This window comes from Acipenser ruthenus, chromosome 16 (assembly GCF_902713425.1).
Source record: "Acipenser ruthenus chromosome 16, fAciRut3.2 maternal haplotype, whole genome shotgun sequence".
NCBI classification, from domain to species: Eukaryota; Metazoa; Chordata; class Actinopteri; order Acipenseriformes; family Acipenseridae; genus Acipenser; species Acipenser ruthenus.
Genome location: NC_081204.1, coordinates 7,702,423 through 7,715,802, shown reverse-complemented (window position 1 = coordinate 7,715,802; position 13,380 = coordinate 7,702,423). Strand labels below are relative to the sequence as shown.

General features: G+C 35.9%; 1 protein-coding gene across 3 annotated transcripts; it reads right to left on the bottom strand.

Annotated features, from left to right (window-relative positions):
- Positions 1–1,111: 1,111 nt before the first annotated feature.
- On the bottom strand, positions 1,112–12,718 carry LOC117412499 (serine/threonine-protein phosphatase 4 regulatory subunit 2-like). 3 transcript variants are annotated; one of them, XM_058988660.1, is made up of 11 exons: positions 12,500–12,718; positions 11,920–12,001; positions 9,543–9,590; positions 7,724–7,768; positions 5,511–5,681; positions 4,588–4,681; positions 4,279–4,316; positions 3,764–3,838; positions 3,469–3,612; positions 2,991–3,253; positions 1,112–2,816 (listed from the first exon to the last, which is right to left on the bottom strand). In XM_058988660.1, exons 1-11 carry the CDS (start codon positions 12,531–12,533, stop codon positions 2,488–2,490), a joined length of 1,323 nt encoding a protein of 440 aa, XP_058844643.1. In that variant the 5' UTR covers positions 12,534–12,718; the 3' UTR covers positions 1,112–2,487. The 3 variants fall into 3 exon arrangements, with proteins under 3 accessions (XP_058844643.1, XP_058844644.1, XP_058844646.1); XM_058988661.1 differs by lacking the exon at positions 7,724–7,768 and having other exon boundaries at positions 12,500–12,717; XM_058988663.1 differs by lacking the exons at positions 7,724–7,768; positions 9,543–9,590 and having other exon boundaries at positions 12,500–12,717.
- Positions 12,719–13,380: the final 662 nt, after the last annotated feature.

Here is a 13,380-nt window from a genome sequence, read left to right as displayed (position 1 = left end):
AGGCTTGACAGTTATGCAATGAAAACTCAGTATTACAATGACATTTCCAAATACAGAATATATTAGATATAAATAATGGTAATGTCAAACAAGAACTGGTTAAAATATCCGGACAACTAACATTACCCACATTCACATCCTGTCAGTATGAAGGATTCAGCCCCTTAATCTCTAGCATTTGCTTATCCATATCAAATTACTACTCATTTTATTTCAAGCTGTAGCCAATTCCCTATTGACCCTATCTTATTTCCTAAGAGATGGGCATTCAAAAACTACAGTTAAATGGCTGCCCATGACGTACTCCATAACTGGGATTTGGAAAATCCAGATTTATTTCCTTTGAGAATAGAAGCAAATTTCAATATAAATTAAACCAACAGACATCATATTAATTTTAAAGACTTAAGTACATTGCAATACAATCCAACATAAACACTCAAGTATACATTCTATTAATGGACTATTAATTGAAACACTGAAAAGGTTCAGACTTTCAGAGTACTGTTTATGTTCTATGGGTGTAAACTTTATTTCCCATTAGCAGAAAAGAAGTGTTCAATGTAAACATCATACATAATCCAATTTAACTTATTTTGAATTGATGCAGAAAGCATAATTGTATTTTAATGGTAGATTAAAATAATATTATTGGATTTATTAAGTAATCATTATGATACGTAAGCATCATCCTGTTCTCCATGCTATATAGACTGCATGTTATATAGGGATAAAGAATGCAATATAGCATATTAGTGTTTTTGCTCATGTAATATACTGTACAAGCAAATCACTGTAACCCAAAGCAGCTCAGTTATGTGCACACTATATCTGGAATACTACAGCATTATTTAGTAATTTAGCTTATACAAATGGTGTTTGCTGACTTCCATAGTTGGTGTTTTCACAGCAAAGCAGCAGTTACTCTGTAGACCATAACAAGCTTTAAAGTTAAATTTCCCAAACCAAAATACTGGTTACATAAAAATATATATATATACATTCAAATGCTACGGTTAGGAGGGGAGACACAGAACAAATTATTTAAAATCTTTTATTGCTGCCAAAAGTAAAATAGTTGTGTCACTGATACAAATAAAGCATACCCAAATTTATAACTTTAACATTTATTGCTTTATATGAATACTGTATTGAAAGCCCAAGCATTCAGTTTACACACAGAAATTATACAATTGTATACCGTTTCACAAAGGCCGTGAACACTTATTACAATCTACAAAATCTACTTTACAGAAATTTAAAAATTCTAAATATATCAAAAAGTACAGTTGCAGAAACAGGTACAAACTTGACAGCCAGTAATTGTAACAAGTGTTGTAGCTGACAGGACGTGGAATATACAAAGGGGGTTGTACGCTGAAAATATCTGGAGACTGAAGCAGTATTTGTGCTTTGAGCTGGTCTTCAAATATGAAACAACCACTGGCTGTCAAAGTAGTATGTTCAAAAAATAATTCAGTTCAAAATTGTATATAAATTACGGTGGTTCAATTCACCCCTAAAATTATATTTTGTATTGGGCTTTTTTTACAACATAATGTTAACATGCTAGATTGCTCTTCCAATACAGTCCGTGGTATGTCTAAGAAATGACCTCTGCATACATAAATCATTTTAGAATAGCCGACTTATACAGTCACACCATTTGAAAAATATGAGTTAATAACTTCAGTTTTTTTTTTCTAATCGGTGCAATTATATTTGCTAGAAAAGGCATTCATTCTTTAACTCAAAGCTTCAGTCAAACAGCTTGTAATTAGCTCAGTCCCTCGCATTAACCACTCTCCTGTAGCTAACTGAAACCCACTGATACAGGCACCTCAATGTATATGTGGTGAACAGTTTGACTTGCTTTCTTGGAATGTGTTTTAAACCTGGCAATTCAACACATTGTTGATTTTAGGGTTTCACATAGGTTAGGTTTTATGAGACGGAGATATTGAAACCTTGGCTTGTACAATTTTAGAAAAGTACATCTTGGAGACAGGAAAAAAAAGGATTGTATGAGCTGCACCATTCTAACAATGTTAAGAGTATTAAAAATGAAATTTGGAATTCTAAAATGAAACCCTAAAATGTGTTTAAATGTTGAAAGAACGTTGAAGAATGAAAAACCTGCCACAAAAGTCAGAAAACCAGACAAAAGCTTGTATAACTAAATGTAATGAGATCCAAAAAAGTTGTCATTATAATTATAACTTTCCAGTTTAAAAACTTTATTCTAAATAAAAATCTATACACAAACCACTGATTTGACCAAAACAAGAATGTCAGCGGTAAGCCTGATCTGAAGGAGCTGGTATTCACAGTACTTAGGATGAGCAACTCTTCCAGGTTTGAACTCCTTTGAGAAGTCATGGAGAACCTTCTCTTTTGAAAAGCTAAATGTCCACTTTTATTACATATATTTTTTACAGTGTAAAATCAGCGCCTCAAGGAAAATACTGCACCAAAAATATTCTAGAATTAGTCTTGTTCCATAGGTTCTTCTGCAGTATCTGTAGCTTCAGTGCCATTTTCCATTGCACTCTCTGATGGAATTTCAGGAGTTTCAGCAGATGAAGTTGTCCCTGGTTCTTCATTCGCACTGCATTCTTCACTGGTGCTACTGACAGGGGCAGTATTCTCACTGGTTTCCCTGGCTCCAGGGCTCAAATCCTTCTCCGTCTGCTCCTCTGACTGGTCCATTTGATTACTTTCCTCAGTAGAATCTTCAGTGCCAGCAGAGACTTCACTCTGAGCTTTCTCACCACTGGCTGGCCCATCTGGGGTTTTAGTCTGCGTGCTTGAAGGCTCTGAAAATATAAAAACGCCAAGATTAATAAGGTATGTGCTTACAATGTACATTATGAAGTCAGCATTTTCAAATTGACCGCCGCCCCCCCCCCCCCCCCCCGTGTATTAACCACACTTCCATATAATTAAGGTAATCTTTTCAACAGTATAAACTCTTAAAATGAATATACTACCTTCCTCTTGTAACCCTTGTTGGTCTGCACACGGACTGCTCTCCTTCTCCCCCTCTTGATCAGCTGAAGATGTTTCAGCTTCCTCTGGCATTTCAGAAGAGCTTTCACTGGGTGCAGCTTGGGGAGTTTCCTTCTCTTCTTCCTCTTTGTCAAACTTCAGCCTTTTTACCTCATGACCCTCAGCCTCCATAGGGTCCTCTTCCTCAAGGTGTTTATTTTTAACTGGGCTGCCCAGAGCACCTTCCTCTTCTGTTGAAGATTCACTTTGAAAAGAAAAGCATTTTTATTTAGTTAGCAGTCTTGAAAAACAGCAGTTAGAAAAGGTATGCTTTTATCAGATATGCTAAACCACTGTGGCAAACAACAATCAAATACAGAAAGTGTAATGTCAATAAGAATGACAACAGCTTTAAGGCAGCATATTTTATTGAAGAGATTTAAGCAGTTTATTTATTTATTTTTTACATTAAATCTTTACCCGTGAGTCTTTTCCTCTGTCTGCTCTACTGTAGGTTCTTTATTTTCCGTACTGTCAGGTAAACCATTTGTTGCTAAAGGACTTGATAACGAAAGCTTTGGTCTAATCATTGGTCTTGGTTTTCCAGGCCCGTTTACATTGGTTCTGAAAAACAATTACAATAAATTACTACAGAATATACATCAGCATAAATAATAATTATGCAAACTCCAGAGTTAATACAAGATCTTCACTTTTGCCAAAGGCAGTTCGACACTTTTGCCACACTTTCCCTCAAATGATTTGACAGTCTTACCTGTCTGAATACCCAGGAGAATTACCAGGAAACATAACTCCATTCATTCTGTTCAAACTACTGGAACCATTTTTCCTAAAAAAAAAGAGAATGGAACTGAATTACAAAAGGAAATCATCTGAACTGTTATTTCGTGATACTCATAACTGAATGATTGTACCATCTGAAATCTTCAGCTACAGAAGATGCAGAAAATAACACTGCCAAAAAAACTCCAGCTGTTAACTGCACACAACTTTCTGCAGTCAATTCATGCCCTTTGGTCAACAAAGATTTTTGCACATTGCGCAAAATCAACAGGAGGTAACCTCCCTCCCTTATTCATACGCATAGATTTGCATAATGATTTTAAAATGTACATTACTGCATTATTTTGTACAGAGTAAACATGTATCTAAGCTAAGAGTACATGTAACCATGCTTTTAGGAGCTCATTTATTGTAAGGCATAGAACATGAACAAATGTAATATATTCTAAAATTGCAGAACATTTTTTTTTTTTTAAGTTTACTTACTCTGATGTTGGATAAACACAGCTGACAACCATAACATTCTAAGAAAAAAAAAAAAAGTGTTACTAAGATACTGATGGTACCTTTCTTTTATATGCTTTTGTCTTTTTGAAATCAATACCGACAACAAATATTCTATCAAGTATTAGGCTATTTAAAAGTGCTAATGCAAGGGCAGATTAAATTCAACAAGATGTGCTCCAGTTGTGTAGTTCCTATTAAATGTATGAGAAATGTATCCATAAATGCATGTGTTGGATCTCGATTCTTCAAAGAGCATCACTTCCACAACAATGATTTAATCATGATTACCTTTTCTACACCTCTGAGAAATTTGTCTGTCCCTGCATAATTCCTCTTAGGATCAGTAAGTAATTCACAGAGTCGCTGAATGGTAAAGGGAATTCTGAAATTGACAGAAGAAAAGAACATTGCTTTATTTATAGATACAAATTGCAACAGATTCAAGAATACAATTAATTCTCCAGGAAATACATTTCTAATACTTATAAAAAGGGGACATTAGAATTGAATAAGTAGGGTTTTGAGTATATTAAATAACTAGCATATTAAATGGCAGTAGACAAAGTATGTCAACTGTGCATATTAAAGTCTTCAGAGATCTTTCCATCTAAATAAACATAGTCCTTGATTATTCTTCCTGACAGTACATACAAATTAAACACTCACTAACAGTAAACTTGGGGTTTTACTACTGTAAGTGGATAGGCCCATAACTCATACTTCATTAACCACAGCAGATGGCGCTATTTCACTATATGACAAATTTACATTCCAGATCATTTAATGAGTGTCAAATTTAATGCATCAAAGATTCTAAAACAGAAAACATATTAATACATGTAAACAAATAAAGTAAAAACCCTGGGGCAGTATTACAGAACACTTTCCTAACTTGCTTTCCTATCTTATCTTTCATGCCTAGGATAGGATTTTTCGTAAATTGGTACTACAAAAGCATTTCCTAAGGCAGCAGTGTTTACAATTTCCCAAGTGCCTCATCCTATCCTAACATTAGTTAGGAAATCCTATCTAACGCCAATGTTATCCATACATGACTGATCGAGTCTGAATAGTGTAAGTTACAGCTCAAGCTTCAGATAACTGTCACCAGAACACATAAATTACGGCGTCGATTCAGTTGTGGCAAAAACACGGGGCTCTACATTTTACTTGGGAAGAGAAAAAAGGTGGAATTGGTCCTATAAACGTACCCATTATATCCATCTACGATTTTAAGTATCCGTTCCTTCATTTTCTCAAAGGGAATGTATTCCACATTAGGGTTAGCAGGTCCTCGTTGTTCAGGGGCTGAGGCTCTAAAATCATCCATCACCTTCTCAAGTTTAAACAGGAAGTAGCTTTTGAACTGCGACCATTGAATCCTGGAGAAAGAAGGAAATAAAAAAACAAACAGTCACCATCAAACTAAACGTACAGTACTGTATATATTTACAACACCGTTGCAATCAGAAATGTGTTCTTCAGAGCAATAAAAAGCAAAGCAATTTATTTAATTATATATATATATAAATGAACCCTTTCAGTAACTTATTTAAATATCTAAAATTAGGAAGTGTGTGTGTGGGAAATTACAGCTACAAAAGTCCAAGATTTATCAGATGAATATGAAAATTATTTTACTACACACATCCCCTGCCACAGCTGTAACAAAATGAGAGAGGATCAGGAAAGTCCCTGTGACCTACAAAGACGCCTCCACTACATTCCACCCCAGCAAGGGATACATTATTTTCTCTTTATAGCCATCAACAGACAGTGAGATGACTTGAACAAGTCAAACACTAAATCTTTGTTCTGTGATGCTCATTGGGAATGCATTTAAACCTTTGTTAAAATACACTAGAAAACTATGCATTGCTTAGACATTCAGACCGCCAAACACATGCATTAGCCATGTTTGTGGTACTTAACCCGTAAATCAGTACTTTTACGGATTACAAAGGAGTTTGCAAACTACGGAAGGACTCAGCTTGTCTTTGTCTTCTCTCCTTCAAAGACAGGGTTAAGTTGATATTAAAAAAATAAAATAAATCATTCAGTACATTGCTGCTCTTGAACAAAATACAACTTTCACATTCATATCCACTATTTTCACCTATAGAAATATGACAGGCCATCAGCAATGCAGCTCCCGCAAATGGCAATAGTATAGTTAAAAGCGGAATAGTGACTGGTAACAAAATGAAACCAGTCTTTGTATAAAAAAAGAAAACAACAATAAATAATAAACTAGCCATTTTTGTTTTTGGTAAAGTGGTCCTCATTTCAAAAGTGACTGCTTCAAAAAGTTCAACATACATAATTTCCCGATTCCAGGTTGTAGCTGGCACCTCTAAATTATACTGCTCCTTGACCTCCCTGATGGTCCTACAGACATAGAATCCATCCATATATTTAAACAGAAATGCATCCCAACACCGATTCAGCAAAATAACCCGCTACACTGTGACTACTATGCACAGGCTGCAGCACGAATTCACAGCTTTTCTTCACTCCAGAAGAATAAAGTTGCAGTTTCTCACCATGTCCATGTAGTACAAAATGGGTAAGAAATCAGTCCAGAAAACGTTATTCAACCACCCCTCTTCAATCTCAAATTCTGCAAGGCACAGCAAGACAAAGAATCGTTCCTGTGGCTGCCTCCCCAAAATTCTAATTGTGTAAGGGACTGGTCCATCACACAGATGTCTGTGCCACACCAGCGTAGCATACAGCTTTCCACACTACTTGTGCCCAGTGATGCTTCCACATGGATTTCTGTCACACATTTCAACCAGTAGTGGGATTACCGTCAGACGTTAAAAACCAGTGATACTTGCCAACATGAAAAACATAAAATGATATACTGTAGAAATACATGAGCAAGGAAGGTTAATTAAGACCCCAAAAGCAATCTAGTAAATTATAAATCAATACCTCAAAACCAGAATGACTAATTTCCTAATTATTTTTTTGTCATAAAATGCTAACTGACTACCATTATTTCTCAGTACCTCACATTTAGTCCAAGCTGTGTTTAAAATTATGAAGTTTGACAAATGTACCTAGACTTAACAAGTGGCCCTTCTGAAGGGAAAGAATTAAAAAGAAAAAAAAAAAAAAAAGGATTTGCTACGTGTGTCAAAACCTACATTTCCTAAAAATCAGTGTGAACAATCTCATTTTGATCTTTAAACCTCTTTATGCATGCTTACATCCATCATTTATGAACATTTTCCAACCAAAAAAAAGCAATCCGTTCCAAGTCAAGTGTCATTTACCATGTGTAGTCTTCAATCTTCCCTGTTAAAGGGACCAGCTTTGTATTTGCTGGGAATTCAATGCAATTCAAACAGAAAACTGTACCCAACTACAGTATTTCAAGGGTACAAAAAATCAAAACCTAGGTATAATATTTAATTACCACGCTTGTTCAGAACAAATTCCCTTTTCTTCATTGGTGTGAGAACTGAATAGAGAAAAAGAAAATTATGGGATATTTAACAGGAATTTGAAGACTTTATTAAATTGACAGTTTCATTTCAACAAGAACATAAATTAATTTTAACTATCAAGAGTTCTAACAACCAAATACAAAACTGCTTTCAATGTCAGGTGTCATATTCAGCACTGATCAGAGAAAGAATTGGGAGATGTCAGAGTGTGTGGACTGTCGATTAATTTCCTTAAAGGAGTGACCTCTATTAGGATGCAATCGTTAGGACATAAACAAACAATGATAGCGCTGTACAGTCATTTTGAAAACCAAACCAATCAGACAGCAATCCATTGCGCTAAACAACCCAAAATCAAATTACAAAAAGGTTTCAGATTCCAATCGTGGTATGGCACGGAGCATTTAAACCTTTCTAGTCTTACTGTGTTCCAGAATTGTCTAGAAAACTGTTCCGGAAGGCTGCACTTACACTTGTATGAAACAGCAGGGTGTACTTCTCTCAGGAGAAGAGAATATGAGCATGCGTACTATGCAAGGTGAAGACATCTCACACTATGGTGTAATAAAGGGCGCCATCATATGAAGTGAACGTTGAAGAGGATTAGAAAAGCTTTTGGAAAGGTAAGCAACATACATTTAATCTTATTTTACTTTTACTATGTTAGTGTAATGTATAACGCAGTGACTATTTAAAATCACTGTATTTAATGCTACCACCTAGTTAATCAAAGGAAAGCAGCAAGGTGAGAACGCAGCTGGCTTGGGTGCAGTGCCTGCTGGGAATTTTCTCAAATTGTTCTGGAACGTGTCCTCAGTGTGGTTACACTGGCAAATATTCAGGCTGTACCAAAATCTAATCCCCTAAGACCTATATCGTCACATAGTGCGACTCAATCATTCTTAAGTTACAGATTTACAAAAATGTGTGGTTTTACAAATCATAAAATTGATTAAAATGGTCACTGTACATTAGGCCTATCAGATTTGGACTCCTTGTGATAAAAACATTTGTACCATCAGTACTGTTTAAAGTTTATGATAAACTCCCCCTCCCTTTCCACGTTGTGCTTTTCCAAAAATGTTGATACTGCAAAAACTTCAGGAGTTTTTTTTTTTTTTTTTTTACTTGTACTTGAGCATTTTGTTAAATATTCAGGATGTTAACATTCAGCAGCTTCTATTACAAGCCCAGGCAAAAGTTTTTATATAGTACAATAGGGTGTATGCTGTGTTCACTAATTTGCATCATATGCGCACAAGCTTTTGGGTTACACATGCAACACTTAAATCCAACCACTAAATTTACAATGTTAACTTTTTACAATATAATAAAATTATCTTCATATTATAAACAAGTTTGTGTTCAGAAATGCGTTTAAAGACAGCTAGTATGAAACTGTGGACATTCAACTTATTTGATATTATTATTATTATGGAGTCATTTAGCAGATGCTTTTATCCAAAGCAACTTAGACTAGGGGGTAAAATATGCACCAACAACTGCTGCCGTCACTTACAAATAGGACCTTGGTTTTATGTCTCATCTGAAAGACGGCGCACAAGGAAGTTAAGTGCCTTGCTCAGGGTCACACACAGTGAGTCAGTAGCTGAGTGGGGACCTCCTGGTATCAAGCCCCTTTCTTTAACCACTGGACCACTAAGTCAGCCATCCATATTAAACTTGGCACCCAAATATGTTGTGGAATTAAAAAAACAGGCCAAAAAAGATACAATACATCTAAAACTCTACAAATTAAAACATTCTTTAGGTAAAATATTTAGTTACCAAGCCTGTTCAGGACAAGTTCCTCGTTCTTCATCTGGGCGAGAACAACTGAATGTGGAAAAATAGAAATGTTGTAGGTATTTAAAAAAAAAACTAAAACCAATATCATAATCTGTATGTATTGAAATCATTCAGTGGTTTACACAAAACAGAAAACAAATGATATAATTATTGCAATATGAGAAGATATCTAACATAGTAAGATAAACAACTTTACTAGATATTTGTTAGTCAGGAAGTTTGGCAAGGTATCCATTGAGCTTTCAAAAATAAACTTTTGAATACTTTTGATGCAAGTTCATCACAGTGCCCCCTCGCTACAACGTGTCTCGGGGGACACACAATATGAGCGTTACAACCGAAGAGCGTTATAAACGGGGGATGGGGTGGGGTGCGCCGCGGAACACATAACACACATTGGCTAAAATACATAATAAAATAACTCCCTCTCTAATGCACATACAGTGATACAAAAATGTAACTTTCTGTGAATTAATCATGCATAAAGCACCATGTAATCAACGCTATATTTGTTTACAAAAAAAAGGTAACATTCCCTCTCGTGGATCATTTTAATTAGCAGTTTTTAAACTATAAATAGCCTGGCTAAACGGCGGTCGGGAGTTCAGTTCGAAGCGACAGACAAGCAAACCAAGTGCGAGAAGGAGAGCGGGTCGGGCGAGGGGAAGAGGGAATGGGCTCGCCCCAGGTTCGGCTGCCGGAGCGGGGCTGAAGCAAAGCTGAAGCGTCTCGTCTCCCAGAGAGCCGCAGCTCCTCTCGCAGCACAAAAGTAAATACATTAGGAAAGATAACCACGTAATAGGCCTAATATTTATTTAGTTGTAAAACGAATACTGAATAAGATGTCTGTGTTATAAAGTGCCAGCACAGCTTTTCTTGAGTTCAGATACTGTATCAAAAGGGAGACAGAAACGGAAGTTAGACTGAGAAGTTGTTGACAGTTTGAACAACACCGGTATTGTATTTACTGTAGAAATATTGCATGAATCACTAGCACAGGGGATTGGGGGAGTCGGGACATGCTGTAGGAACGTTATATCCGAGGCGTGTTTTAATCGAGAGCCTTATAGCGAGGGAGGACTGTATATCAAATCACATTGTCCTTAGGGCTATAGATATATATTGTTTTTTACATTTGGGTTACATTTTGTCACAGACTTCCATGTCACACAGTTTAGCATGAGTGTTGCATTCAGTTAAGGTACAAACCACAAATGTGCAGTAGCTTATGTCAAGTATAACTACATATATATGAATAGTATTAGCATAAAGATTATTTTTGGATTGACAAAAGTACAACAATTTAGTTTACATTAAGAGCAAATTAACCTGTACGGTAGTTTGAAATAATAATACTAATCTACACAAAGTGATGCCCACCGTAATATAATATTAGAACATTCAGATTTCATTAGTAAGAAAGATCTAGTTTTTTAGTATTGGAAAAAGATCATGCTCCGTACCCAATTTGCAGTTCACTAAAAGTCAGTTCATTGTGCCTTCATGCAAATGATGTAATTATTGTTTGCACAGCTGTTTTTACATTCCAATATAAGATACATTACATGCAGCCTTTATAATCCACTTGTATTCTTTATTTACAAGAACATTTTATGTTTATAGTACCAGGATAACTAGTAAGAGGTCAGACCTTGACCAATATTGCTAGTTCAATTACAGAAATTGAGCATCACAGTCCCTCTTATTTGGGCCAACCTCTACTAACATTTCTATTTTTAATCTACCTTTACACAGAAATGTTTTGGATTAACCCTATATTCCTAAATCTTGCTTTTAGGCATAAGTTGTTTTCTGACACCTCAACATTACAATAATCTATAGTCTGATGATTACAAACAAATTGAAGTCATGGAGTAGTGTAATAGCCTGCCTCCTTTGGCATAATGTAGCAATGTAAATCTTTTTGCTCAGCAAATGTGCATGGAGTCACTAAGAAATGTTTTTAGATTAGTTGCATTAGTTTTTGTAGCCACAACAGCATTTATCAATATAGGGTCACAGACTTATGGCCAGAATACTGGCAAAACACAACCCCAATACAAATCTGTCATAAAAGTGGTACTGGTGTAAAAATTGTGGTCCTTAAAAAGTGTATAGGGTTCCCTTTTATTTAAATGTAGAAAGGAATGGTTTTGCTAAAAGTTATATTTTGTGCATACTCTGCAATAAACATTTGATTTAACCCGTTATAATACTTTTATACGTACTCACTGAACAAGCTATAGCATGTTTAAACCTAACTGCAGTTCCCACAGCCCCCAGTGGAGCCAGACAGTCTCTGAGATCTCTCTCACATTCTACCCAGAATAAATAATAGGCCTCTTCTCTGACTCACATTGTCTCTCCAGTTTTTGCGACATGACAAAGAAACTGGTCCAAAACTGGACACACTTCCTTCTTCCCTTCCTTCTCAAAATCTGCAGGGGAAAAGTTAAAATTAAAACAGTAGAAAAATAATTGTAGTGAAATACACAAAGCATTCAAAACAGTCTTACTAGCCTTTAGTACAATATGCTTCAAAAGTTAACAGCAATACGCAAGCGAAATGGTAAAACAATATATAGATTACTGCCTGTTTCGTAAAAAAATAAACTTTGTCGATAAAGAAATATATTATTATTGAGGCCTTACATAATACAATGTTAGTTTACAGTCGCTAAACAGTAACCAGTATTGAGTAAACAACATAACACACGTAACGCATTAAACCAACCCAAAACTATTCTCGCATACGTCTTTCGTTATCAGAAATTTAAAATACCAATGTAATAACCCTTTTGTTTGCAAATTATGTTAGAAAAATGAACACACAACATACAGGCACATTGAACACATTACAACACTTTTCGCTTATTTCCCGCCACAATAATTCTTTCTTAGCAAAGTAAAGGTAGAATTATAAAACATGTATTAACCTTTCAGAGCCTCTAGAAGTGTGTCGATTTCCATGATTATGGTGTGAAATGTAGAAGCTATTTTTCTATCTACCTCCCCCTTATTCCAACAGGAAACAGACAGAAAGCTACGGCGACGGAGACAAAAATCAGCACTTCAATATGGCGCCCGTGACGTCACTGGCTACTGCCTTCAAACTCACGGAGCATGTAATGTGCGTCCGAGCTCCCGAGGGAATAGCATGGTATGACAACTATGCAGAGCCATAGCAAAACAGCATAATGTACACATAACGTCGTCCTACTACACTGGTTGAAGGCATGGCACTGTGTAAGCAGCTGGTAAGAGCCAGTCAAGCAGCTGCAACAGTAACAGATTATTATTCTCTGGTTTACATTTTGATTAGACTGCTATTGTTTTGCAGTACTATAGTATTATTATTATTATTATTATTATTATTATTATCATTATTATTATTATGTGTTTATTTAGCAGACGCCTTTATCCAAGGCGACTTACAGACACTAGGGTGTGTGAACTATGCATCAGCTGCAGAGTCACTTACAATTATGTCTCACCCGAAAGACGGAGCACAAGGAGGTTAAGTGACTTGCTCAGGGTCACACAATGAGTCAGTGGCTGAGGTGGGGTTTGAACCGGGGACCTCCTGGTTACAAGCCCTTTTCTTTAACCACTGGACCACACAGCCTCCTTTATAACCATCATATGCTGGTTATATAGCATTATCCCCAGTTAACACTAACTTTCAAATCAGTGTCTGCTAGAATTTTTTATTTATTTGTTTTGCTAAAATAATAGTGTTATTCACTGCTGGGTGGTATGTTGAAGTTCATAATTGTGTAGCATATTTCTATGGATTGTACATGTTGCGCTTGGCATC